We start from the raw sequence: 26628 nt of genomic DNA on the forward strand, positions 1-26628 counted from the left end.
ATGGAAAGATTTTGCTGAAGTATCTAAAAATTTAACTAGATACTGATGTGAAAATAATTTTGTTGGACCATTACAATAATTATGTAAACGCTCCAAAAAACTTGTTGCTAGAATTTTCAAACTTTTGCAATATTGCTCATCATACTTGAGATTCCTACATAATTATTTTAATGTTTCAATAAAATTATTTTCAGGTCTGTATTTAGCTAAATGTTTAAATACTTCAACAGAATTGTTCTTTCCATATGTTAATTTTTTTTTTAAAGAATTGAAATATGAAAATTTTTTTTTAATGCATCCCTATATCGATGTGCGACGGCGTCTGATCCGCACAAAGGGATGAGTTTCGACGATCTGCTCGTCGCGACGAGGAAACCCTGGCGCCCCTCAAATTTCGAACGCAAAACACTGTCAGATACCATCCCCCTTCAATACGCCCCCATTCCCCCTCCTTGATTATTCAAAATCGTGGTCAACATAAGCACACAAATCAATGCCTAATATCATTCACTAAGGGTATGCTTACACTTTTAAAAGGACATTGAAAAATCGCATATGCTAGAGTATCTGCCGATTACGCAATCTCTATGTATCTATATCTCTTCTCTTTCACCAATTTATGTACAGTACCGTCCTCTGCCCTCCCTCTTTCGCCAATTAACGAAGGTGTGGCACGTATCGTTGTTAGAAGATTAACGGAATGTCACGCACGTGAATGCATTATTTGCGGTGCGACGCGTCTCTCGAACGAAAGGAACCAGACGCTGGGGAAAAGAAATGGCTACACGTAGAAAATACACGACGATCTCGCGGCAAACGAGCTCTACGTTTCTGTACACGCTATTAATTGCAGGATATTTTTCGCTGTTTACGAATCGAAAACGCAGGGTATCTCAGACATTGCGTATTTTCTCCTGCACACAATAAAAAAAGAAGATAATTACGCTTTCTTTAAGCGCATATCTGTGGAAACATTCAAATTCTCACACAGCCAAATTTAAATGGCTTTTTGTTTGTGCACAGTGCCTCTCATTAAGCACATGTCATATTACGTATCAAGGATTGCGAATTAAAGATTATAATTAGAGATTAGACCAATCAGATAATTTTAATTTTATTAAATATTATTGAAATATATTTGAAATACTTGGTGCACACATTTGGATTTTTTTTCTTAATCTTAACTTCATTGATAGAGGCTTCTTTTTGATAACATTCTGTTTCAAAATTGATGTAAAAAATCTGTCTCGCAAATGTTTTGTGAGAAGATTTGCCAATCGAGAAAGGAAATACGCGATACCAGAGACAATCTGTATGTCGATCGTAATGAATCGTAAATCGCAAAAATTACACAAAAAAGTCACGAGGTTCTATGTGTGCCAATTGATATTTTGCAACACGATATTTCGCATGTTGTTGAATTTTCAGAATTCAACGTTGTTGAATTTTAGAAATTCACATCCCGAATAAACGTTCGAGATAAACGCACAGTCCCGTTATTTCGTTATCGCACACAATCTTCAACGTCGTGCTCGAACTTACATTCGGCCTGTCCAAACGACGATGAAACACGAGAACGTGATCGGATTAAGAGCTTTTCGCGCGTGTATATGCCTCGCGACATGTGTATGCCATTGCAAATCGAGCTTGCTTGCTGCAAGCGAGATGCGAGAATGCGTCACGAAATCAGAATGTCGACGCGGCCGCGTAAGCCGATTAGCGATAATGCAAATCGATCCACGGTTCTGTTTCTCTTTCTCTCATTTCTTTTTTTTTTTTCTTCTTTCTGCGAAACGGCAAAACGTCGATAGGGCTCCGTCGAGTTCGTCATTTTGCTCTCGGTTTTTTTTTCTTCCATCGATCGGCTTGATCATAGATACGACATCGGATTCCTGACGAGACCCTCGAGTTGCCCTCTCGCCTCCGTTTACAATTATGTCTGATATTGTAACATTGGTGCGGCCAGATTCGGGTGGTGGGCTGTGTTCATTCTCAGGGCTGAGATGCTCTTGTTGTACCACTCGTCCTCCGCTGACATTCCTGAAACAGGAAAAAAGACGGGATTTTTAGACAAACTATTCGCCTGACAGTCTCCCTCTCTTTAGTCAATCTGCGAGTTACATGCATAGAAAGAACTTCTGTAGAAGTATTTAAAAATTTAGTATATGAAGTATTCTAAAAATTTAGATACGAATCTGAAAATAATTTTATTGGTCATTAAAATATTTATATAAGATGTTTAAACATTGATAACAATATTGAAAAAAATTGAAGTTAGCAACTAGTTTAGACGTCCTGGATAATTATTTTGATGGTCCAAATAAAATTATTTTCGGATCTGTGTATAGCTAAATTTCTAGATACTTCAGCAAGAAGTTGTCCTCTCCGTTTTTTCAATAGTACTATAAGATCGTTAACGTTAGCTTTAATTGGTAGAATCCACGTGACACTACTAACCCGTTTGATAAATCAAAGTCGGACGTCACTCGACGCGGAGAAGCTGGATTTCTTTTCTATCCCGAAAGAATCCTGGAGTGATTCGATTTAACTGACTTTCCGCGGTGCTTTATCGAGTCTCCGCTAATCGGTCGATTTGCTATCGTATTAAGACGTTAAAGAGAGAGGCGTTAAATCGTTAAGGAGAGGCAACGGGATTGCGAGCGCGGAGAGGCCGCACACTCGTACAGCAATCGCTTGCTTGCACCGTGCAACCCCCGACGGGCGAGCCAATTCGCGAATAGTCTTGATTCGATTTAAAAGCGATATTCCATCTCGCGCCGGAAATGGTGTAAGACGGCGCTGGGGCGGAAATGGAGAGAACGTCTTGGAGGCTGGGAGAACGCGCGGTGCTCTCTCGCTCTTGTGCACGGGCGTCGGATTCGCGCCATTTCCGCTCCGGATTTTTGCGAAGTCATTCGATAACGCTGGGTCAGCGCCCGAAGATGGTGCAGAAAGTCGTCGTGAGATGCTGGACAAGAGAATGAGGCCAAAGAAATTAGTTTGCGTCCGTTCCACGTCCGCGTGATCTCGTGAGGAAGGAAATGACGTACACGAAAAACAACGTTCAAATATAAAATAATACTTAAATATGTATATGCAGTCAGTACACTTGTAGGACTAATAATTGTTAATTAACGCGAGGAAACATCAATGTTTATTTGTAATATATTTCATTATATCTAAAAAGTTAAAATTTAGAAAATTGCACACAGAAAAAGGAGTTTTGTTTTAACTGGAATTCTTGAAAATGGACAAATTGGAATTTTCTAGTTGATCTATTATAATTCTAGTTAGATAATAAGATCAGAATCTTTTGATTCGTTCATTTTCAACCAGAAATTTTTCTCGGTGCAACATTTCTCTCATTAAATATCATAATTTGTTAAATATAATTATTTAACAATTATAATGTCAATCATAAATTATAATACAATTATAAATATTATAATTGTTAAATAAACATTACATTAATTTATTAAAATGTTGCTCTTTCCTAAATTTTAATGGTTAAATATTATAAGTTACATTATATAAATTGACTTCCTTTCGTTTTACTCTTCCAGTAAAATTAGCTATTACTTATCATGAGCTTAATGTAATACGTTTTTCAACAAATTAGATTTTTAATTAAGGCTATTTTCGTAGTTCAATTTAAAAATAAGTAAGCCATTAAAATATCACAGCTATTAATCTTTAGAGGTCAGGGATCTATCTTTTTAATCTTACAGCTTTTCCTTGAATAAGTTTCATTATTCATTGTATTTCCTTGCCCTAAAATAGGGCATTGTTTCAGCCACTGTGGTGGCTTCTCGTTCTGTAAAGATTACGATAATAAATTTTAGAGATTGCATTTGAAACGCAATGTGATAACCACGCGAAAATTGACACCTCGCGAAAAAGTGAAATCGGTTACCCACGAACGTGAGGATATCAAGGGATATTTGTGGGATTAAGGACATTTGCATAATCCTTGACCCAAATGAGAGCGCAACCGCGCTCACGAGCCATTCATCGCCGTACTCATTTTACACACACCCAAAGCACTGGCGTTGCATTATTTATGACTTACCCATTGCATCTTGTCGCATGCCGGTGACGGCCGACATATTCGACGCTGAATGCGACATGGAGAACGGCTGAGTCATGCTCGGGTAAGACGTCGTGCCCATCTGAAACATTTATTCATCACGATTAACGACATTGATAATCCAATCCGCGATTCTGGGGATTGACCACGATTTACCGCATCCTGCGATACGTGATATCTCTTTTAATCGGTCAGTATATTAATTGCACGTTATAATAAATATAAAATCTGTCACGTTTAAGAAGGAATAGGAGAAGGAGGGAAAGAAGACGCGGTGTTAATGTCACGTGTAATTAATTTCCGCAAGCGTAAAATGAGCGAACGAGCGAAAATGGATTCCGCGATATATCAATGAGATTACGGAGTTACCCGCGCGGTTTGAGCGGCCGAGCTGGAACAACGAGAGGAAAGTAATGCGGTAATTAACGTATATGAAACATAATTATCGGCTAGAAACTACTCTTACGTTTCCACTCGTCGGCAGTGGCAAACGCAAAATCGAATGCGACGGGTGGTTTCATTATAAAAATTAACCGTGTAATACGTTCGGAACTGATGGAAATTAATAATGCGTCGCGGTATCTATTTCCTGGTCGTAATCAATTTTCCAACGTGTTACGTGATTCTACGGTGATATCACGATTATTAAGTACAATTCCCGACGAAGGTAGGAATGAAAGGATCTAAATCATAAAAAAAAATTACGCGATGGTAAAATATACTTTCCACGAAAAGAATGAGTTTGCTAGTAGGGTATCTGAAAATTTAGATAAATGAATTAGATCTGAGAATAATTTTATTGGACCATCAAAATAATTATGTAGAAAACTCAAGTATGATGATCAATGCTGCAAAAAAATTTTAATAATTAGGTTGAGCATTCTATATATACAGAATGTTTGGAATTTAAATGTCAAAACTTTGGGAGCGTGTAGGGGATTGATAAACTCAGAAAAAAAATGCTGTACAGATATGCTCGTTTTTACTTTGCTTTGGAAAAAATAGCAAAATAGACAATTTAATTTTTATTTTTGTACTTTTTTATTACTTATTCATATTGTATTTATTTACATGCTTAATGTAGATATTGTTTAAAATATGTTGACCTCTTGTCGAAGAAGCTATACACGAAAAAATCATATCAGCATATTTAACGTTAGAACGCGACATATTGTGAAGGAATAATTCACTCGATAACTTCTGACGAGTAACTGACGAATTTACAGAAGAAAGGAAAAATAACAATAAAAAACAAATAAAAAAGTTTTCACCTGAAAACGAAATTATTATTATTGTTTCATGCACGATTTCAGCGACGATAATACTTCAGCGGCAGTACGAGAACGAAGCAACTATGTTTTGTCTTTTTTGCAGTTTTCTTCAAAACAAAGTAAAAACGAGCATAACTTTTTTTCTTAATTTTATCAATCCCCTACACGTTCTCGAAGTTTTGACATTTAAATTCCAAACACCCTGTATATTATTTTGTAGTTCAAACAAAATTTATTTTCAGATCTGTATCTAACTAACTGTAAGTTTTTAGATAAACAAAACCAGAAATTAAAGAAATTAAAAGAGGGCTATCGAAGCCAAGCTGTATTACGTTCTGTTAAAAATTACACTCAATTCATAATTTTAAAAATCATACTATTTAATGTGATCATCTTCAGTGATATAAATATATAATAAAAACTACAATTTTAGAATTATTACAAGTTGGAACAGATCTGGGTTAAAATCCACCCAGAACATACATATCAGATTTTATTTGATCGCCGCCTCTCAGAAGGCAAATCATCGAGAATATCTTCGCCATAACAACCTCTTCTAAGACACAGAACTTCTAGTGGGAACAATCATTGTTCCCCCTAAGAGTTTAATAAATAAATCGTCGATTTTATTTCTTTATCCTCTATGCCTTTTAGATATGTACGTATACATTTATTTTATACGGCTGTGTCTCATATAATTCTCAGACATCGATCAAAGACGTGATGACCTCTTGTACATATATTCTCTGATATAACATGGTCTACAATTTTTAGCGTTGTATCTAAACGGCCTTAAAAGAGGTTGTTATAGCAAAGATACTCTCAGTGGTTTACCATTGTTTTCCGAGAGATGACGATCAAATAAAATCTAATATGTATGTTCTGGGTGGATTTGAACTCGGATCTTTAGCACAGAAAGCAGCCACACAACTCTATGCCACGATCACCACAGATTAATAACAGGGGAAGGAATATTGTTCCGTGAGACTATATAGAAGATCTAAGCTTATCTATCTATAACGCATAAAATGTAGGATTACAATTATGTTATAATTCAATATGCAATGACTATTGAATGTAAATTTTGAAGAAAAATCATATAGCGACTTCATATATTGGAATTCCAATTTATAAAAGAATTTTTATATCACTGAATATGACCCCATTAATTGGGTGAAACGTTTGATTTTTAAAATTAGGAATTGAATGTAATTTTTAATAGCACATGACACCCACTTGGCTCGAATAGCCTTCTCGTAATTTCTTTAATTTCTGAATTTGTATTCATTGAAGCCTGAGTTGTAATATTTTAATTAATAAACGAAATCGTTCTTTCCTTGTATCCGACGCTTTTACTTATTAATTATTAAATGATAATTGTAGAATTATTAATTATAGAATAATCATTAGTTTTCTTTGCTTCAGATAGGATTTAACTTCGCTGGTATATTGTTATTAGGAATTTGAAACCTTTAACAAGAAAACATACAGACATATTGCGCGGTGAAAAAATGTGTGTAAATTGCCGTCTTAGACATTCAACAAGGTATTAATAGATCATGCTTGAGTGTTGAAGGATAACTATAATATAAACTATAATAAGTCTCTTTCTTTTTTTCGGAGGGAAACCGAAACACGCTTGAATTATCGGCTCAATTAAAGCGGGTAGGCATTCGGTAATCCGGCCGACCCAACTAATCAGCCGAAATGCAATTTAGCTATATCGACCGATAGCGATGCGCCGGACGTACGCTCAGGTGCACTCCAATTTAATACCTCGGTTAAAATCATTAACGAGAAACGCATCGAATTCATTCCCGATATGTGGAACCTTCGAAACGATGACCGAATCTATGATTGTCCCGAAATCTTTTATGGTACTTTTCTGTATCTTTATTCTATAGCTGCGCTTCTATCAAACATGGCGCATTGATAGTGAGCCACTTTGCAAGAAGATGTATTAGTTTATCGTAATTTGTTTATTACTCTATTTTTCTAGAAAATAATAATATATAGTAAATAATATATATATATAAAAAAACAATAATATTGCATGTTGACCAATACGCACGAAATTCGAATAAAGTATTTGAAACGATCTATTTGTGCCCGAATTAAAAAAAAAATTTTTTTTTTACGTTATACGTTTACACGCGCATTTACATGAAGATTTATGTAGCAAAACAAGCAGGTATGTACACCTCGAGGATGACATAATTGTAATTCTTGTTTATATTATTTACTTGCCATTATCGGAGACGTGTCTTCGCGCTGAGTGCATTGGTGAGCGTGCAAAGCGGCGGGTATCGATAATAATGAAATTTCAGAAGCGTCCTGCGCGTCGTAAGGGAGCCTCACCTGGGGATAACGATTTATGCCATTTATGCTGTTGTGAGGATGGGGGTAGGGTTGATAACCTCTGCTAGCACCAGGATAGATATTCCTCATCATGGCACCTTGGCAGGCGGGAATTGGTGTCAGAGCTTTCTGCAGCTGCTTCTCCTGCTTCCGGTATTTCGCTCTTCTGTTCTGGAACCAAACCTACGAAGCCAGACGAAATGGCGTAAACAAACGGTCGCGATGCAATACGTATTAACGATGCTTAAGCGATGCGATATAATTTGCAATGTAGATAATCATTTCGATCTCTGGGCAACATCATTTGCGAAGCACTAATGGCGCAAACGAAGTTTGTATCATTCTTGTTTCGATTATTCAGTGTAACTTTGGCTAAACATTAATTGTTATCCTATTTTAATTAAGTATATTAGTATCTAGTAGGACAATGCAATTTCATATTACACAAACAATCTATGAAAGAGAATAATTACGTTTTTATTATTTTGCAATGCAAATTGTAGCGTCTATCGCTTAGTTAGAGCTTACAGAATAGTTTTGAAATGGCGTTCTATGTATTAATTTTTCTGCATATTTTTTGGTTCCGCCAATGTAAATAGTTCAGAATTGGAATGAACAGAAACACGTCAAAGTTCTTCGATCTTGCGCTCACATATTTGCATTCCTTTAGTTCTAGAATATCTCAAATATATCATTCTGTCTTATTTTCTTTTAAAAAATATTATTACGCGAATATATTTTTGATATAAATTTTTGATATACAGAAACATTTGTAAAAATAATTATTTTAGCTCATAGCAAAATGGCGACCAAGAAGCTAACAAAATGGTGTATAATACAGACGCACGAAGTATTTGAGAGCATCGAGTTAACGGTCCTCGTCGATCAAAGAAGGGACACAAACCTCTTGGGCCGAAAAGCACCCTCTTCTTTTTTTTTTTTTTCTTTTATCCGAACGGGATCCTAAGTTTACCCCCCGGCCTCACCCAGCAACCCGGGGCGGTTTACCTATCGCCATTTTGCATCGGGCAATTTCCATTGTTTCGCGGGATTAGTAAACCCATATTGGGGCTTGCCTGAGCCGCCACCGGCGACTCACCCCGGCATCCACACCGGCGCGCGTTTCCTCACCCCCCTTCGGTCTTCCCCTCATCCGTTCTCTTCTCTCTTTCCCTCCTCCGTCCCTTCTGTAACCCCCGACAATCTCCACTCTCGCGCCCCGCCCTGCCAACCGACCCCTCTTTCTAGCGCCCCCCCCTCCCCCAGAAAGAGAAAAGCCTGCGGCTTCTCGTCCCGGGTCGGGGTTGGGTTGTTTCCACCCTCACCGGTGACGTCACCGGCGCCACCCGATTGGCCGATGCCGCGGCAGTGACGTCACATCGGGCTCGCTCATTGGCCGACACGTTTTATCGACATTTCTACTGTACACCCTCTCTCATCGCCGCAGAAGTGGGTGACACGAACCGGGGTGGCTCGAACGGGTTCGTTCTCTCTCAAACTCTCCATATTTCTCTCTCTCTCTCTCTCTCTCTCTCTCTCTCTCTCTCTCTCTCTCTCTCTTTCTCTCCTGCGCTGTCTGTATCTTTCTACTTCGCTCTCTTCCCAGCTCTATCACTCTTTATGTGGAAGTATGGCGCTTCCGAAGAGTACCTCGTGAAATATCCGCAGCGATGTTCTCGTATTAAAAACCGAGTACGGAGAAGAAAAAAATTCACTATATATCAGAGAGAAGAAACGGATTTTCATTATAAGGTTGCAAACGATCATCTTGCTTCGTTTATTGTTTATCGAAGTTAACAATTTCACTTATTTTTATAATCTTTTATTATTTTTAATTTATTTGCTGCTCATTTAATAACGCATCGTAAACTTTACCACGAAAGTTATTATCTCTCTCATTATTTCGTTGAAGGCAAATATCTCTAATCTCGGCAAAACTCCCTTTGTAGAAACCTTTGTGTTTAATTATTTCAAGCACTCTTTCAAACGCTTTATGTCAATCGATAAGAACTTTACTTCTCGCGACAAACATAAAAAGGAATTTTATAATCATTTTAAACAATTAGCTTAATTATAAAGTAATCCTTATGCTAATTTATTAACGTCAGACAGCGCCAGATAAAGGTCGTCACTTACGTCAAGATCTATCTCGCGTCAACCCACGCCGAAGAGATCAACGCCTACACAAGAAATTAATATTTCATCAGTAGTGAAATTATTTCCATCAATGATCGTATATATTACCATGTCTTTTGTACAAATGTTTTGTACAAAGTATTTTATTTAGCAAGAAAGTCTTATTTTATACAGTTGCACGCAAGATACATTTTAAGATGTACCATATAGAAAAACTAATCTTTATGCCATTATAAATTTGTTAGACTGTTAGGTGGATAACAAATAGGTCTGTATAGGTACGGTATTGAGAGCCGAAGTTAGACAAGTAATTTCGCGCAGTTACAATTAGATTTTATTTAGATTGTCTTCTTGCCTTCGAGTTGAGTGGAATCGCAAATCGCGGAATCAACGCGAGTCAGTTTCAATTAAATGTTATGACAAAATAGAATGCTTGTTTTGAAGAATATACGCGAATAATTCGCGAATTAATTATTTAATCGAGTGAATGTGAAGAGCAACACGTTTTCAGATACTTACTTTTCGATATAACATTAAAAGTCCCAAATGTGACAATTGATTTTACGTCACGTATAGGTACATTCAATTATCGCGAGACATGGGAACAAAAATGGTATAATAAGACATTCTAATTACGAAAGATCGACAATTTTACGTAGAAGATTGCGATGAGTAAAATTTTATAGTAGAAATATCTAGATATGTCAAGCAGAGTAATTAGAAGAGTCTTATTTAGATTAAGTTCTTGTCGCGAAATTGGCTGGAATCCGGGATTACTTAGTTGAGAAAGACAGAACTCAGTTCGGATATGGAATATTATAGAGAATCGGGGCGATTATCGAAATGTGATGATAATCGGAATATTAATTCTGAAGTTGAATTCCGCGTCGAAAGGGATCGCTAAGACGCTCAGTGGCCGTGGATTACAGCGGAATTATAGATATTATCGAGTTTGATATTTCTTTTTAACAGCGTTACATAAATTTGCAAGTAAAGCGAAAGAAATATTCGCGGCAACCAGGGCAGAGGGAGAGGAGAAAAAGGCGTACATGCGATTTCGAAGGTGTTAGCACATTTGAAGACTCTTAACAAAGGGCTTGATTAACATTTTCATATGACGAGCGTGCATCGTTCTAACTCACATGTATGGAAATCGCGGTACGTGCGAGGCAAGTCGCATAATCAATCTCAATCCGCATTGGAATTCACGCCGCGGGACGATTTGCAATTGCATAAAACACGCCCGGCTTTCGAATAATCTGGCATTACCTTTATCCGTGTATACCAACCGAGGCTAGCTCTATTATAAATACGTGCGTAACTAGAAAATAGTATCAATATCAAATAACATACGTGACGCTTTTTTAAGAGCGTTAAGTACTCGTAACGTATTCCATCGAGATAAAGATAAAGAACTATATACTTACTCGCAAAAAACACATAAGCCCGTTCTTTTTGTGGGTAAATAAAAATAAAATAAAATAATTTTACAGCTATTTATAAAAAAAAAAACTGTTAAATGTATGATTAAATCGTGCCTATTTCGAACTATTGGATTTTATTCAACTTAGATTTTCGTATTTATAGAATGCTTGCGAACAGCTCGACTGATTGCCATTTGGACTTCGTATTTTGACGAGAACGGTTTTCAGAAAACTCGCGGTAAGAACTCCATTTCCGTACGTAATTCGCCCCGGGAAATTTTTCGTGTACGTGCTTGTATTTTCGCCGTGAGTATGCAAATGACATTGTCTACGCTTCGTTTAACCCGATACCGCGTGTTTCCCTAAAATCTAAAACGAAGCGCGTCTTCACTATAATCGAGACTACGGTTGTGAATAGTCATATAAATATACGTATATACGTACAGAGTGTTCGAGAATTAACAGAAACTGGACAGACAGTTTGAAATTTGCAGTTGTCATAAATGTAAAAATGACGGAACACTGATAATCCTTTGACTGACAATTCTTTGGCTGTGTGCAGCGAAACAACTGTAAGCTCTCGAAAATAATGCACTTCTCGCTTAATCCAGAAGTATTCATCTGCTTTTTTCTTTTTTTTTTACGTAAAAGTTATCTGGAGTATTTTTACACCTCAATTAAAATCATTATTGTTAACAACATATTGTATATTATTATTTAATATTTAAGAGAACATTATAGATGTGAATATTTAATCACGATTTTCTGAAAAAAAAAAATAAGTAGAAACCAAACAAATATTAAATGAAATAAGCATGTTGAGTAGTTTATTATGACAGCATTTCTAAAAAATAAAAATTTTAATTGATAATGATCTTTTATTATGGATTTTTAATGGAATTGCATATTCAAAGATTCGTAAAGAATTAAAAAAGAAAATATGTTAGACAATATTTAACAATTTACATTTTTGCTACTGAGGTATAAAATTATCCCAAGTGACTATTCCCGGATTAAATTTAAACTTCAGCGATACTTAAAAAAAAAACAAAAGATATTGGTTCGATATTTATTCCTCAAAATGGATTTTATCTCAACAATTTATTTCAAGCTTTGTATTTCTATTCAATATTCCTCGTCTTCGTTAAGTCGATAGCAACTCCAAATTTTCGATGGCGTTTCTGCCAAATGCTGATGTACATCCTGTACGTACCGTACGCATTTACGGGGGCGGGTAGAACAGGTTGCCCGAAGAGATCCGGTAAAAGGGCGATTCCTTTTATTTGCTTCTTCCCTAGAAGAGCTTTTCGAGAACATACTTGCGCGCGCGAGTGAGCGCGCCCACGTCCCTTAAGGCGCGCACTCTGCAAGAACTGGAAAGCTAAGAGTTCGTAATTCAATAACCGCGCTCTCTTCTCCTCCCGCCACGTTCGCTCATAGAGAAAGATAGACCGAATAGGGAGAAAGAGGACGAGGAGGAGCGAGATGGCTGTCCCACGGGGGTGCGCGGCTCAAAATGTCTGCTACTTTGAGGACCGCGACCGAGAAAACTATCCTCCCGTATGCCTGAGAGAATACTGCACTCTGATAGCTAACCCACATACTAACCTGGGAAAATGGATACATTCCCGGTAATGGCTTTTTTGCCAAAAAAAGATGAGAAGAGCGTAATACTTGTGTAACATAAGTATGTACTGCGCATTCATTTCGGAAGCTATGAGCTCCTAGTTACCTATGTACAACAATCGAATTCGTAGTTATGCAATCCAAAACCGACAATGAGATTCGACCACTTGGGACTGCGGCTTCTTTAGAGAAACATTACAAATAGTATTCAATTTGAGCATCATACCAATAGAATCGCAAACTATCCTTATCACAACAAATTAACATACCGGGTCATTGAAATACAGTAAATCATACAATACAGAAACAAAAGTTCTGAAAATTATTATTGATTTTTCGTATTGCGTAATCTCAAGCATAATTATGTATGAAAGAACGAATTATTAAATGCTACTATTCTACGGAAACAAACTGAGTATGGTTTAATTCTCGATTGCTTATAACTTTCATAAAAATAAATATATTGTAAAAAATTTTTTTTAATTGCGAAACATCAGATATTCATAAACACAATAATACTAAGCAAATGTATGTATCTTTATTAATAAAAAAGTTGTAAGCAATTGAGAAAGTACTAGCAATGCATTGGAAAAAAAAAGAAGTAAGAAAACTATGTTATTTTTTACATTTTCACCTATATTAATTTCTAAACTTCATAATTTTCTATATATTTAAATTCTCTTACCTTTAAATTGAAGAATTTGATTCATTCCATTTTGCCTTATATAGAAATCAATATAATAGGGAAATTATCTTTATACATTAATCAGTTCAACGAAAATTTCATATCTCAGAATAATTAATAATTTGTATTTAATCATAAACTATAGTTCTAATGCGAAAAGTAAAGTTGAGAAGCATAGTACTCATCAGTTATTTTTGCTACTCCTTGAAATTTCCTTGTTTCCTGTCAAATAAGAAGGCGATTTCGTAAAACGACCGGTAGGTAGGCTTCGATCGGAAGTCGAATCGAAGTAAAAAGGTCGAATGAAAACTCGGCTAACTCAATATCGCGGAGCTCGGGCTTTTCCTTTCTTTTTCTTCAGCGTAATGGGATTTCTTGTGCGGTGATTTGAGAATTATTCTCTTACCATCGGGTGTTACCCGATTTTTTACTATTATTATAATAATCGTCACAAATACTTTCGTGATCTCTCGACAATACTATAACAATAGTCTTAATGATGGAAGACACTGTGCCATCTTTCCAACATATAATTAATATGTTTACTGCCTTCTCAAATATTTTCATTAAGAGAATTCTGTTAAAATAAATCTATTTAAAAAGATTAAAAGTAAATCTCTTATCTATCTGCTTAGAAAAAAATTTTTTTAAATAATTTAACGCAATCCTAATTACTTCATTTTCATTTACAATTGTCAAGCAATCATGGAAAACATTCACTTCGACTGAGTTTTGCTTTATCCTCCTATTAAATTTATTTGCATGCCTGTGTGTGAGTACACGAAGCAGCACATTACATCTTCCTACCAAGTTTCCTGCAAACCTCACTCGAAATGACATAAATGGACGGAAACGATCCCGCGCAAGGTGTACCGTGTCTCGTCTCTGGAAAACGCTCATTCAGCGTGCGCTAATACGCGTTTGCGCGTTTAGAGAAATTGCAAATCGCGTAGCAAATTTGCGTCACTATTAGGGACCGATCTGCATAGAAACTGAAACTTTATCAGGAGGTTCTGCAGGATATACTCTTGTTTAGAATTATTTCCCAGATGTTGAAAGTCGCACAATCGATTAAGTTATATAATTATTCCTAAGATTATTATAATCTCAAGAATAATTTATTATCATTATTGCGGTCACAATAATTCGACAAGAATCAATTGATATCTTCGAATCTTCAAAATCACTTCTTTCAGAAGTATACGATTACATGTCGTTCAGACTCTGCATATCCCGCGAAAAAAGTTACGAGCAGCAACACGCGTCTGGGGCGCGGGATCAATGTATTTTTTAGCGAGCGCCGCCAATCGAGCGACGTTGCTGGATGTAGAAGAGCCGTCCCTTTAAAAGCTACCGCGCTAGTCACGGCATTCTGTTTCCTCAAAGATAGCGACACGGGCCGTGGAGGCAGGGACGAGAGAGAAATAGACGACGAACGAGGGTGGCAAAGTTGAGATGAGTTGGGCGCGCAGGGGGTTGGGTGACGCTGTACCGGAGGCTGCCATTATATCTGAGCCGCCATTTTAAATTGAATTTTCTCCACCCTAGATAGATCTGAAACGTCTCAGGCTTGCCGGGCTTGCTATTCCTTCCACTACGAGACGAGCGACGACGAGGGCGAGATGGCGCCGGGACGCGGAGGTTGATGGTGGATAGGGGAGGGAGGGATTCTAGAAAGAACATCGGGGGAGCGAGAGAGAGAGAGAGAGACAAGGGTCCTCTTTTCTTGCCGCCATCCTGCCTTTTTCTTCCACACTGAGAATCCCTGTCTTGTGATGGATACCTACCTAAACCCTAAACCGGCCTTTCGATTCCTCCAGGGGACGACGAAATTTTCGTTTGCCCTCTGCGTCCGCGTATACGAACCGATAGGAGGGAATCTCCGAATTTCGCGTCGAAAGTATCAGGTACTTTGTATTGCGGTTCATCGATATTACCTCGTATCGAAATTGATGTGTCCGAATTGGATTACAATCGAACGCCATTTTACAATAACCGATCGCTATTTTGGGGAAATTTTTAACTCTGCGATGCGCGCAGGACTAATTAAGGCCGAAGAACTAATTTCGCTCTAGCGTTACACCGAAGCGATCAACCGAGTCGCAATCCATTTTAAATGCCTTTTTAGGTATTTAATGCACCGATAGTCATTAACATAATCATTAACAAAACGCGTTTATTATTTATATAATTAAGCGAGGTTTTATATCAAATATTTATATAGCTAGCAGAATATCGTGAATTTCAGAAACGAATGTAAGTGGAGTGGATGGCGAACGTTAATTTATCGCGGGATAAGACACTAGCGAGGAGAATATTTTCTAATGATATGAAGCTATCATGAGAGACAGAGAGAGAGAGAGAGAGAGAGAGAGAGAACTCACCATTTGAGGTAAAGCTGTCGTTCGCCGAAAGCAGTCGAAACGCGCGCAAATTCGCGATGACGCGAGCGTTAATTACGGCGCGCGCTTTGCAGGTTACAGATAATTGGCCGATTCTGGGGCAGCCGCGCGCCGGAAAACCAGCGACTGGAAATGACATTTAAAACTGCGAAATCCCTCCTCTCTCTCTCTCTCTCTCTCTCTCTCTCTCTTTCTCTTTCTCTCTTTCCCTCTTTCCCTCTTTCTCGCGTTTGAGGTCGAAACGAGCACAGGATCACCCCGACGCGCGGGCTGCGCGGCTCCTCGCGGGCGCACGGCCCTCAGCGGCGAACACTTTGTGCATCGGTTATAACCGGCGAGCGACGAGCGCAAACCGCGTTTTACTTGGCATCGCAGTTTAACAGGGTTAAGTCGCGGCGGTTCCCGGGCTTTTAACTCAAACAACACCCCGCTGCATTATATATCAAAAGAGCGCAACGCACCGGCGACTGTTTTAATATGTACCGCTCGGCTCGGAATCGGGGCCCCAGTATACGCGAACCAGTCCCCGACATCGTTCCACTCTCTTTCTGTCTCTCTCTCTCTCTTTCTCTCTTGCATCCCGTCCATCCTCCCCGACGACCCTTTCTACCGCATTACCAAATCCTCCATCCTTAATGTCATCACAAACCGCACTACTGTCGTAGAATTTGCGTTTTCCATGTCGAAGAAATTAAAAAATTGAATGCCATAATTTCCCGTGATACGTAACCCCCTTTCTTCTCGTATAAAAATAAATATTATATATAAATATAATAGAATTCAAAATATATTTCTTGTCTCAATTATAAAGCTAGGAATATCGCCAAACTTTATCATTTGGTTTGCATAGATTCCTCGATATATATCGAGAAGTATATTGAAAAATCTCTTCATCCCTTCTGATCAATTCCACGACCCTCAAAGAATATAGGGTGTCTTGGACCGACATTTGCGCCCGTAATTTCATTTCGTCACCCCACATGCGTCTTTGATTCAATTATACAGTGAGTCATAGTCATAAAGATAGACAGCAGATAAGTATGTCTGTAAATTTTTCGGCGAGCGTCCAAACCCAATTCTCGTGGCAAAATGTTAGAAATTTATTCTTGATACGGGCATTACATAACAAGTACAATATCCAAAAGTTTCGTTAATGATAATGTACCAAAAAAAAATTTATAATAACTTGTCTTCGTATCATTGAATCTACTGAAATTTTATGTAAAAAGAATCGCCGCTAGGTTTAGATTTTCTTATAAAATACATGCGAGTGAGACGGTATTGCTAATTTAATTAGAGGATACCTTTCGTTAGAAACGCCAGAAACGGGAGAAAGAGCGGTTTGTTTTTCTCTTAGCGGAGCACTCACCTGAATTCTGGCCTCGTTCAATTTGGTGGTCCTCGCCAATTCCTCCCTGCAGTATATGTCCGGATAATGGGATTTTGCAAACGCCGATTCCAATTCTGCCAGCTGCTCCTGCGAAACAATTGGAAAACCGTGGTAAAGGCCTATTTGAACTACCCGGCAGGAAATTTGGACGTGGTACGAAAGATTGGAGGTAATCAAAATGCCGTTATCAATTAAAGAATCATAAAAAAAAAATGAAGATTTTTTTCGGGAAACGCATAAGTTTCTAAAATGAAAAGATATCGAGAAAGACATCTCCGATTACTCATAAAATTCATTAAAAAGATAGAAATTTCGCAATATTTCTGTGTCTACCAACCTGAGTGAAGGTAGTCCTGTGTCGCCGTCGGGCAGGTGTTGGACAGCTAGCTGTGGTAGGTGTGTGACCAATGTGAGGACTGGAAGCGCAAGGGTCAGGCTTTAACTTCTTAAAAGCGCCTTCAGCTCCTGGAAAAGAGGTAAAAGCGAGTTTAACATTTTTCATGAAACCATCCGATAAATCTATTATCCAACTGTCTCTTTAAAAGGCTATTTCATAAAATAAAAAAAAAACAATAATTTAAGAGACCTTCTGTACGTCATCGTATTTGCTTCACATTAAACTGCGATAATGTCTATACGTCGATGACGTCAGATAAATTTCAACTTCATTAACATTGAATTGCACAATTGTATTTTGCACGAGTGTGTAATTACTTCGCGCATTTCACGAATTAAATTATCCACCGATTGCGCTTGAAATTATTTTAATGGCGTATTAGTGGCGGGTCAAATAATATATTGAGTAGTAAAATTGCATGTCGATTAGATACCGTAATAACAACGTGTTAAGTTTTACGTAATTTCATTTATATTGTAAAAAGAACTTCCCTAAATCACATTCATCTTGCATAATACAGAAAGTGATCGTTTTAGCCTGAAAGAGCCACCTAAATTCTCCCTTTTTAATCCATTACCATTATACGGTTATTGAAATAAGAAGAATTCTCGAAGATTTACGAATTCGTAAACAAACCTAACGTAATTCGCGAAAAGTATCTCCCCACCCTTCGAAAGTGCAATAATACCGAGAGAGAGCAGAACTCTTTTTCCTCGCGGCCAAACCAAATTATCTGACATTTTCTCAGGTTCCAACGTAATAAACAAACTCCGACTTAACGACGCTTAAGTGTAAGCGTTTTTTATACGTGAAAGAGGATCGACTCATATTGTCTGCCCGTAAAGATGAAGGAGTCAAGAATAGCGCCGAAACGGTATCGGAACAACCGAAACTCGATTTCCTGTATCTCCTTTCATTGCCGGCAAAATTCGATATTCCATGGAAGGCGCGATCTGCCGAACTTTCAACCTCCGACGCGAGAAGTCCGTGGTCGTCATCGCCGCCGCCGCCGCCGCCGCCGCCGTCGTCGTCGTCGTCGTCTTCTTGGTCATTCGCGCAGTGCGGAGCGGCGCGGCGCAGCGCGGCGTCGCGGCGCCGGCTTTATGAACGAACGTAGATACCTACCAGGTCGCACCGACCCGGGGTAAGCGTGGCGAGCGAAGTCCCTCGCACTATGCTAACTTGGTTAGGGCGTTAATGACCTAATCATGTTACATGCTGATTCAATGTTCAAGGATGAATGCTGTCCACTTTACATACCTTGCCCGGTTACCCGATGAACGGGGAAACTCGGTCAAGTTCAGCGAAGAAGGCGAAGGGCCCCGTGCGACCCGCTTCTTCGAGCTATCCCCCTGTGCTTTATGATATTGCGCATGACGGTTTTTTCTTGTTATTTGTGCTATTTTTTTCAGTCAAGGATTGCTCTAAGATGCTTAATTCTTTAGAGCTACTTTAAGTATCAATATTATCAATATAACCTTGAAAATATATCGGATTTTTTAGACATTTTGCAATATAACAAATGAAAAACAGAATCTTGAAAACTTTTTTCCAGCTTTATTCGACATAATGCAAGAAAATAAAAAAAAATTAAGAATAATAAGAGACGAACTTTACTAAGTATTCGATGATACATAATACGTAATTAAATTCTGAAAGTTATGATAACGCGAACTGGAATTACTTTGTTCCATTAAAATTATATCCCGTTTTAACGCAATCAAAAGCTCATCCTAATTTTTTCGCACCGGTACAGATTGAAACGAGATTTTCATAAATGATACGAAATAAAATTAATGTCTCATAAAAGGTATCGGTAAAAAAGTGTTTTTCGTGATCTTTATGATGTCGAAATTAATTTTTCCCATTAATCCACGGTGTGTGACAATGGGGTATCGACCTTTAGGGCAATGATGTTTCTCTCTCCCTATTCTTTTGCATATCCCCCGTAATATAATATAAAATACTTGAATAAGTAATATATTTAACAAATAATATAAAATACAAACGTTCTTCAACTATTATCGATACGATCTCATAAATATTGATTTTGTTAATTTAATATAAAGAATCAAATAGTTCATTATTGGACCGTAAATTTAGATTCGCGAAATATATTTGCGTATTGCTGTTTCAATATATCCGGATGTGAATCCGTTTTTATGCAATTATGGAGTTTTCGCGATTGCAGAAAATAGGCAATTTTCGGTTGTCAGTTTTGCGTCTGACGTAAAAATCTGCTCAAAAATCATACCCTTGCAAACTATGTTTGTTAAAACGAGTATGCTATAAAAACGAAATATAAACGTTTATCAAAAGGACAATAGATATTATTACAATCACGAGATTACTGTTACCGTGAAAAACATAATAGTTATTTCTCGTTGTGATATTAATATTGAATAAAATATAATTAGAGCTTGATATAAAATAGCATTTTGTATATATCACAAATGATAGTTTTAGAAAGATTATTTTATATGTATTACATATATATATATAACATTTTTCCGCAGTTTCTGCTAAAAATTTAGAGAAAACGAATCTTTTTATATTTTGCACTTTATTGATATTGAACGTTATTGATATTTAATAAGTGATAATTAACTGTTACAAAAATGTGAAAATTTATATTTAAATTAAAAATATTATTTATGAAAAACAAATGAGAATTTTCTTTAAATAAAAGGAGAAATTAAAATGTATATCATACTTTAAAATAAAAACTTTTAATTTGGGTTTTTATAAATCTTAATGAAATTTATAAGTAGTTAAAAAAAATCTAACATCTTTAATTTTATCAAAAATCTAATACATTCTAGTCTTTCATAACAAATCACTTTTTTTATTTCTACAACAATTTGCAATTAATTCTCTTCCTTCATTTTGACTTATTCGAAAAATTCATAAATAACGAATAACTCAATATACTTAGCATGTTTCAAAAATTGCAATATGATTTCTCGCAGAACAAACTCTTAATCGGGAAGGGATGAGGAAAGTAGAGTAGAAACAATAAAATGTCAGCGAAACGGCACGAACTATCCGGCCGTTCGCAACCGAGTTAACCCTTTGTTAAGGACGGAGTTACAAGCTGTTCGTCGACACTTTCGACGAGCAGCACTCGAGAAAGGCCCGTCGAAAAAGAAGCGTGATGCGAGGGTGCATTGTGGATGGCACGGCACGGCGAACATCTGCCCCCGCAGATTTTGGAGACGGTCAGGGGAACCGAGGGTAATTAGCGGTGATTTTAATGCGGTGAGATCTGACATGCGCGACGAACGACACGTTTTACAGGATTACTGGTAATGCGGACCGCGGTAGCCTCCGACCTACAGCTGCCATCCGTCGGCATCTGCTGTCACATTAGGATGCATTATCGACCAAAAGTGATATGAGCGTTTCCAAAATTTAATGCATATATATTGATTATGTTATATATATATATATATATATAAATTTTATAATTAAATCTAACATATACACATACACACGCATATGTTACTGATATATTTCTTTTTGCGACAAACTGCGGATTTTATTTAGATTAATTTAGATTTTTATCAGCGTCATTGAAAAATTCTCGTGCTGTGCAAATTCACTTGGGAACATCTTAGTTTCTCCATTTGTTACTCGCAAATGTGTATATATTAAAAGTTTAACATTTACAATCTGGCGAACAAGATGCATGAGCAATTACTATCGATTTGTATACTATTTACTTGCAAAAATATACAAATTTTAATTATTCACGAAACAATTTTTTAATCCGATATATAATTATATAATATTTAACAACAAATATATATTAAAAAGTGATGATTAATAGTCTTCTTTGAAATATATAAGTTATGTTTTTAGAATACTCTTAAATTTTGTTCGTCATTACATGTGTGAGAGAAAGATTAAAATATTTTAAATATATACAATACTATTCTTGCACAAAGTGTCTTGGAATTAATTCATGCAAATGGCGAGATATTTAAAGTTATTTTGACTTATAAACGACAGGAATTTCTTTCCGCGAAATGTTCTTTAAGCCTTGAAAAAGAGGGCAAATAAATAAAAAAACTTCAATCTCCTCATTTAATTTCTAGTACTTTACAGTTTAAATTTCAAATTTAGTTATCAAAAGATATTAAACTTTAAAAGTTAAAAAATAGCTACAAATGATAACAATTATCGTTCACTAAGAATTTTGATCAGATTCAAAAATAAAATTTTGTTTTCGTGCTGCAATTCGAAATTATATAGATTACAGTATTGTCAGCATAAGGAAAGGAATCGAACGCGTAAAACGAATCCATTTTTTCCAAGTTGAAGTTGCAGTTGCAGGCCAACGTTACGGGTCAGTCAACAAGAAGTGAACGTTCCTGTTTTAAGGAGGACACGGGAAACGCGCGCCAGAAGACCGTCGCCCGAGTACTTTTAATACCCAGGAGTACGCGCAAGGGGGTTAACGACATTAATTTTTCCCTCCACCACTGCTCCGTCCTCGTTTTATTCCGCTACCTCTTTTTCCTCTCGTTGCGAAGCGGCTGTCGGATTTTCATTTGCATGAGAATCCCGCGGTAGTCTCATTTCGTTTCCGGGAACCCTGACCTTGAAGGGTGCGACGGAGCGTAGAATATCGCCGTTTACGGATTGGGGTACCATCGCGCGAAAATTCATTTTCGGATATAATAAGGCCGAAAAAACCCTAATAATCGCTGTTGCGACCTGTTGAACTCCGTATTTATGGAATGCCATATCCTTTGCAAGAATAAAGATATGCGTTAAGAATTTATTACACGTGCATACAAAGTGCATATATTAATTAATTTCATCGCAAATGATTATAATTTAAGTAGCAACTTTGACAGCCAATAAAAATATAAGAGAAAGAGAGAGTCTTATAGAAAAACATCTTTGTTTATAAATTTAATGTATTTATTTTGGCTCGCTTGTTTATTAATTAATAAGAGGAATTTAATAGTAAAGCGATTATTAAAGTGATCTAATTAATTAAAATCGAGAATAACTTATGGTTACAATATAGAAGACAACTGCATTATGGTCGATAACCATTCTTATGTTTAAAATCGGTTTTATAGTCTTAAAATGTCACAAGACAATCACAGAGACATATTAGTATTTTAAGACTTACTTAAGACGATCTTAAAACAAGAGCGAATTATGAATACCGGCCTATATCTTTAAAACATTTGTTTTGTGTGAGATGCGATAATTCTACTTCATATTTAACAAGTGCAAGTTCACGTTTTGAACATAATATCGACATGCGCACGTTATGAAATATGAGTATTACAACTCATTAATCAGCAGAAGCGGTAGGAAATTAGAGATGAGCCCTTTCATTCGATCCCGATTCGACGAGTCTTTCGAATCGTCGAAACGGGGTGCGAGACTCGTCACGCGTTCAAGCTACGTTTTGAGCCCACCCCATTAACGACACCCTCAGTGCTAAGCTCCCTTAAGCCCCACTAGCACATAATAATAGTCCATAGAACAGGTACCACCATATGTCTGGTCCACCCGACCCATTGTCAACACTTCGAGCTGGCCGTGTTGCACTATGAACGCGTGCTCGAGGCTCAACAAGCGGAAAATACGTCTATCTCGAGATGACACGATGCCCATTTCTTTCCTAACGATAGTGAAAAGCGCGATACCTTAAACATTAAAGAAACATGCCGAATTACATGACTTTAGATTAATTTTATCGCACTTTTTTAGAAAATTGTCATTTGCATGTCGAAACAATTTACTTCTTTCTATTATAATGCATTGTTACGTGGATGAGTCAATAAGTCATTTTAATTTTTACGACATTAATTGTTGAAGACACAAATAAGGTTATTTATGGACTATCCTATCGTATATATTTAATCAATTAAATCATATATTGCTTGAATATTATTTCAATACAATTTTACTTATGTTAACAACAAGTTATTTTAATAACTAATGACATAAAATATGAATGAAAGTCTAACCAAATCGATGCATAGTCTTATAAAGCCGATAATTGTATTTGTATGTATATTTCCATATGAATATTTAAGCACCACAACCTGCTTTGTCCGAAAATATAGTATACTTTTTTCTTATTTATATTTAAACACTTCTCGGTTTATATTTCACTGAATATTGTTTATAAAATATGAATTGTATGGAAGGAAGTTATTAAAGTTTCTAATGTAGTTTTGGAGTTAGCAACAGAAGAAATACTACTACTCAGAATCAACATTTTAAATCTGAAGTGCGCTAAGATAAAACTATAAATTTACTACTTGCTGGTCTTTCGCTTAAACAATAAAGCAAGATGCAGACTTCAACCGTTTCTACTTTCTCGGCAAAATGATTTGCGATACTCACCGACGGTGGTGGTAGCCCCGACGCTGCTTCTACCGGGCGTCGCGGCGGGTGTCGGCGGACTCGCCTCGAGACCCTGATGCACCCCGTACAGGCCGAAGTCCTGCTCATTCGAACTGGCGCTACTGCACTTCCTCTTCTCCTGATTGTGATTCAGATGGAAGCTGTCGTTCTCGACTAGACCGACACCAAGCAGACCCAAATTCGGCCTGAGCTCATCCATCAGCTTGTTCTGGCCGCAATTGGCAGCCGCCGCCGCGGAGAAGTTGAGCTGACGGCTGAAGATCGCCGGGAATATGTTGAACTGCTGGTGGTCGAGGCTAAGGGCGGTCGTCGGCAGAGACGAGCCGCTGCCGCCACCGCCGCCGCCGCCGCCGCCGCCGCCGCCGACGGAGGTACCGACGGAACCGACGCCGCCCGCACCGGGACCCCCGGTACCTCCGGACAGATCGTTAGCCAGGGTGATGCCGGGGTGACCTGGTCGAGGTAGCGCGTAGCTGGAAACACCTGAGCGAGCACTCGACTACCTACGAAGACATCTTCCGACGCGAATCTGCGATGAGGGCGCGCCGCGTCCGCCCTGCGGATACGCACTGTGTTATTTTCCCCCGAGCACTGACGCACCGAAAAAGCGTCGAAAAGCGTCGAGAAAATATCGAGAAAAACCTCGATTGTTATTCTAGAGGTTCGTAATTTTCTGTAGTAATGGTGACTTCAACGAACGACTAGGCCGTGAGTTGTGAAAAATATTTCTTGCCGTTCACCTTTCAAATTCTTTAAAACAGTTTTTTAAAAAACAGTTCACCTGCCAATTAGAACGATTCGTTAGAAAGAAGAATAGATTTTGTTTGCGCTGTAGTGTACTCTTATGAACAGTCCAGGGCGACTCCAAATACTTTCTTCTTTTCTTTTTTTATCATTCCTTTCAAAACACTTGTGCGTCGTACACCTGCATTATCACTATCGTAAAGTCCTGATATTTCTTTTGAATGTTATCGCGTGTGATAAGCAATCTTCTATGTTTGGAATTCAAAGACGAAAAACTATTGCTTATCGATTTAGTGTTACTTCGTGTTTCACTTCAACCCTAGAAATCTTCGATTATCAGAAATAATATTCTGTCTCAGAAATTTTATAATCAATATTAAATAAATTTCGACACGTATAATTAATCTTCGTAAAAATTTACAGGCAGCAATGGATTCTCACAACAATTATTCTTATCTGTTAGTAACAACTTAGTCCAAATCCAACCGGCGGTCCCTTTCGCATTTAACAGAATGGACATCTACGTCGGAAATTATTTACTAACAAGGAATAATTAGTCTATAATATTACTTTAACTATGTGCGTTTTAAACAACAGCAGTTCTGATGCACTTTCGACGAACGTAGACACGCGTTTCTTGAGTCTTCACTTGGGAATGCGAGTCTTCTTTTCGTGATGTTCCTTTAAAAGATGTCTGCGTCAGTTTCTTCAAGAATTTCCAATTAGAAGATACACGTGTAAAATCCTAAACACACGCTCCTCTTCCTCCAATTTTATCTTCGTTGATTCTCCGTTATTTGAAAGTCCTTTCGTTATTGCTTCTCAGATGTAACACGTGTGAATAATTGCAATAAATCCACGATACTAACTTCAGGATTAGTATGTCGCAGAGAATACGCGAGTCGCTGCAAGTGATCGACGCAAATCTGGAATTCGGTCGCGATTTAAATCTGATTATCTCGTCGATCCAATTAGAAGGGTACGCGAGGACCCCCGTGAGAGGGGGCAGGGTTCGTTTTGTCGACGCGCGTCCGCGATCAGCTGGCCTTGAAAATTCGAATATCGAAGTAATTGGCGAGAAATGGCTCGATATGAGGAAATGGCGCGCACCGCGAGATGACGACGACGACGACGACGACGACGACGACGACGACGACAACGGCGATGAGAACGATGACGACGCCGACGGCGACGACGAGGTCGACGAAGACGACGTGCACGACGCGCCCTTCCTTCCTTCCTTCTTTCCTTCCTTCCTGCGAAGGACAACGCGGTGGGAAAACCCGGAGACGACAAGAGCGGAGAGCGAATCAGAGGGGGCGACCGCTCGCCGTGAGTTCTTGTGGGATTCTGTCCGCGAAATGCAGTTATCCCGGTGACTCCGCGCGGGGGTGAGTGAGCAGAGTACGCGTACAAGGGGGTTGCTTGCCTGCCTCTCGGCCGTCGTCGTCGCTCGTGGTAGGGGTTTGTTGCTCGTAACCGGTCGCTACTACTACCCGCACCCCCGACACCCCGATCTCTGCCCCCGCGCGCCGCCGCCGTCACCACCGCCACCCCCGACGACGCGAGGGTGCGAAGAGCTTGGCGGACGCGTTGGATTGGCCCAACGGAGGGGTACGTCGCCTGGGCGACGGCCAATCGCGGGGGTCGTCGGGATGCCCGCGGCGACCCCACCGCCGTCGCCAACATGGCGCGCGTACCAATAAAAA

General features: G+C 38.2%; 1 protein-coding gene across 1 annotated transcript; it reads right to left on the reverse strand.

The window, feature by feature from the left end:
• Nucleotides 1-1760: 1760 nt before the first annotated feature.
• On the reverse strand, nucleotides 1761-24389 carry LOC108746167 (homeobox protein prophet of Pit-1-like). The gene is made up of 6 exons (XM_018482768.1): nucleotides 24155-24389; nucleotides 17717-17844; nucleotides 17359-17466; nucleotides 7717-7899; nucleotides 4070-4169; nucleotides 1761-2040 (listed from the first exon to the last, which is right to left on the reverse strand). Exons 1-6 carry the CDS (start codon nucleotides 24372-24374, stop codon nucleotides 1934-1936), a joined length of 846 nt encoding a protein of 281 aa, XP_018338270.1. The 5' UTR covers nucleotides 24375-24389; the 3' UTR covers nucleotides 1761-1933.
• Nucleotides 24390-26628: the final 2239 nt, after the last annotated feature.

The sequence above is a fragment of the Trachymyrmex septentrionalis genome, unplaced genomic scaffold (genome assembly GCF_001594115.1).
Source record: "Trachymyrmex septentrionalis isolate Tsep2-gDNA-1 unplaced genomic scaffold, Tsep1.0 scaffold16, whole genome shotgun sequence".
NCBI lineage: Eukaryota > Metazoa > Arthropoda > Insecta > Hymenoptera > Formicidae > Trachymyrmex > Trachymyrmex septentrionalis.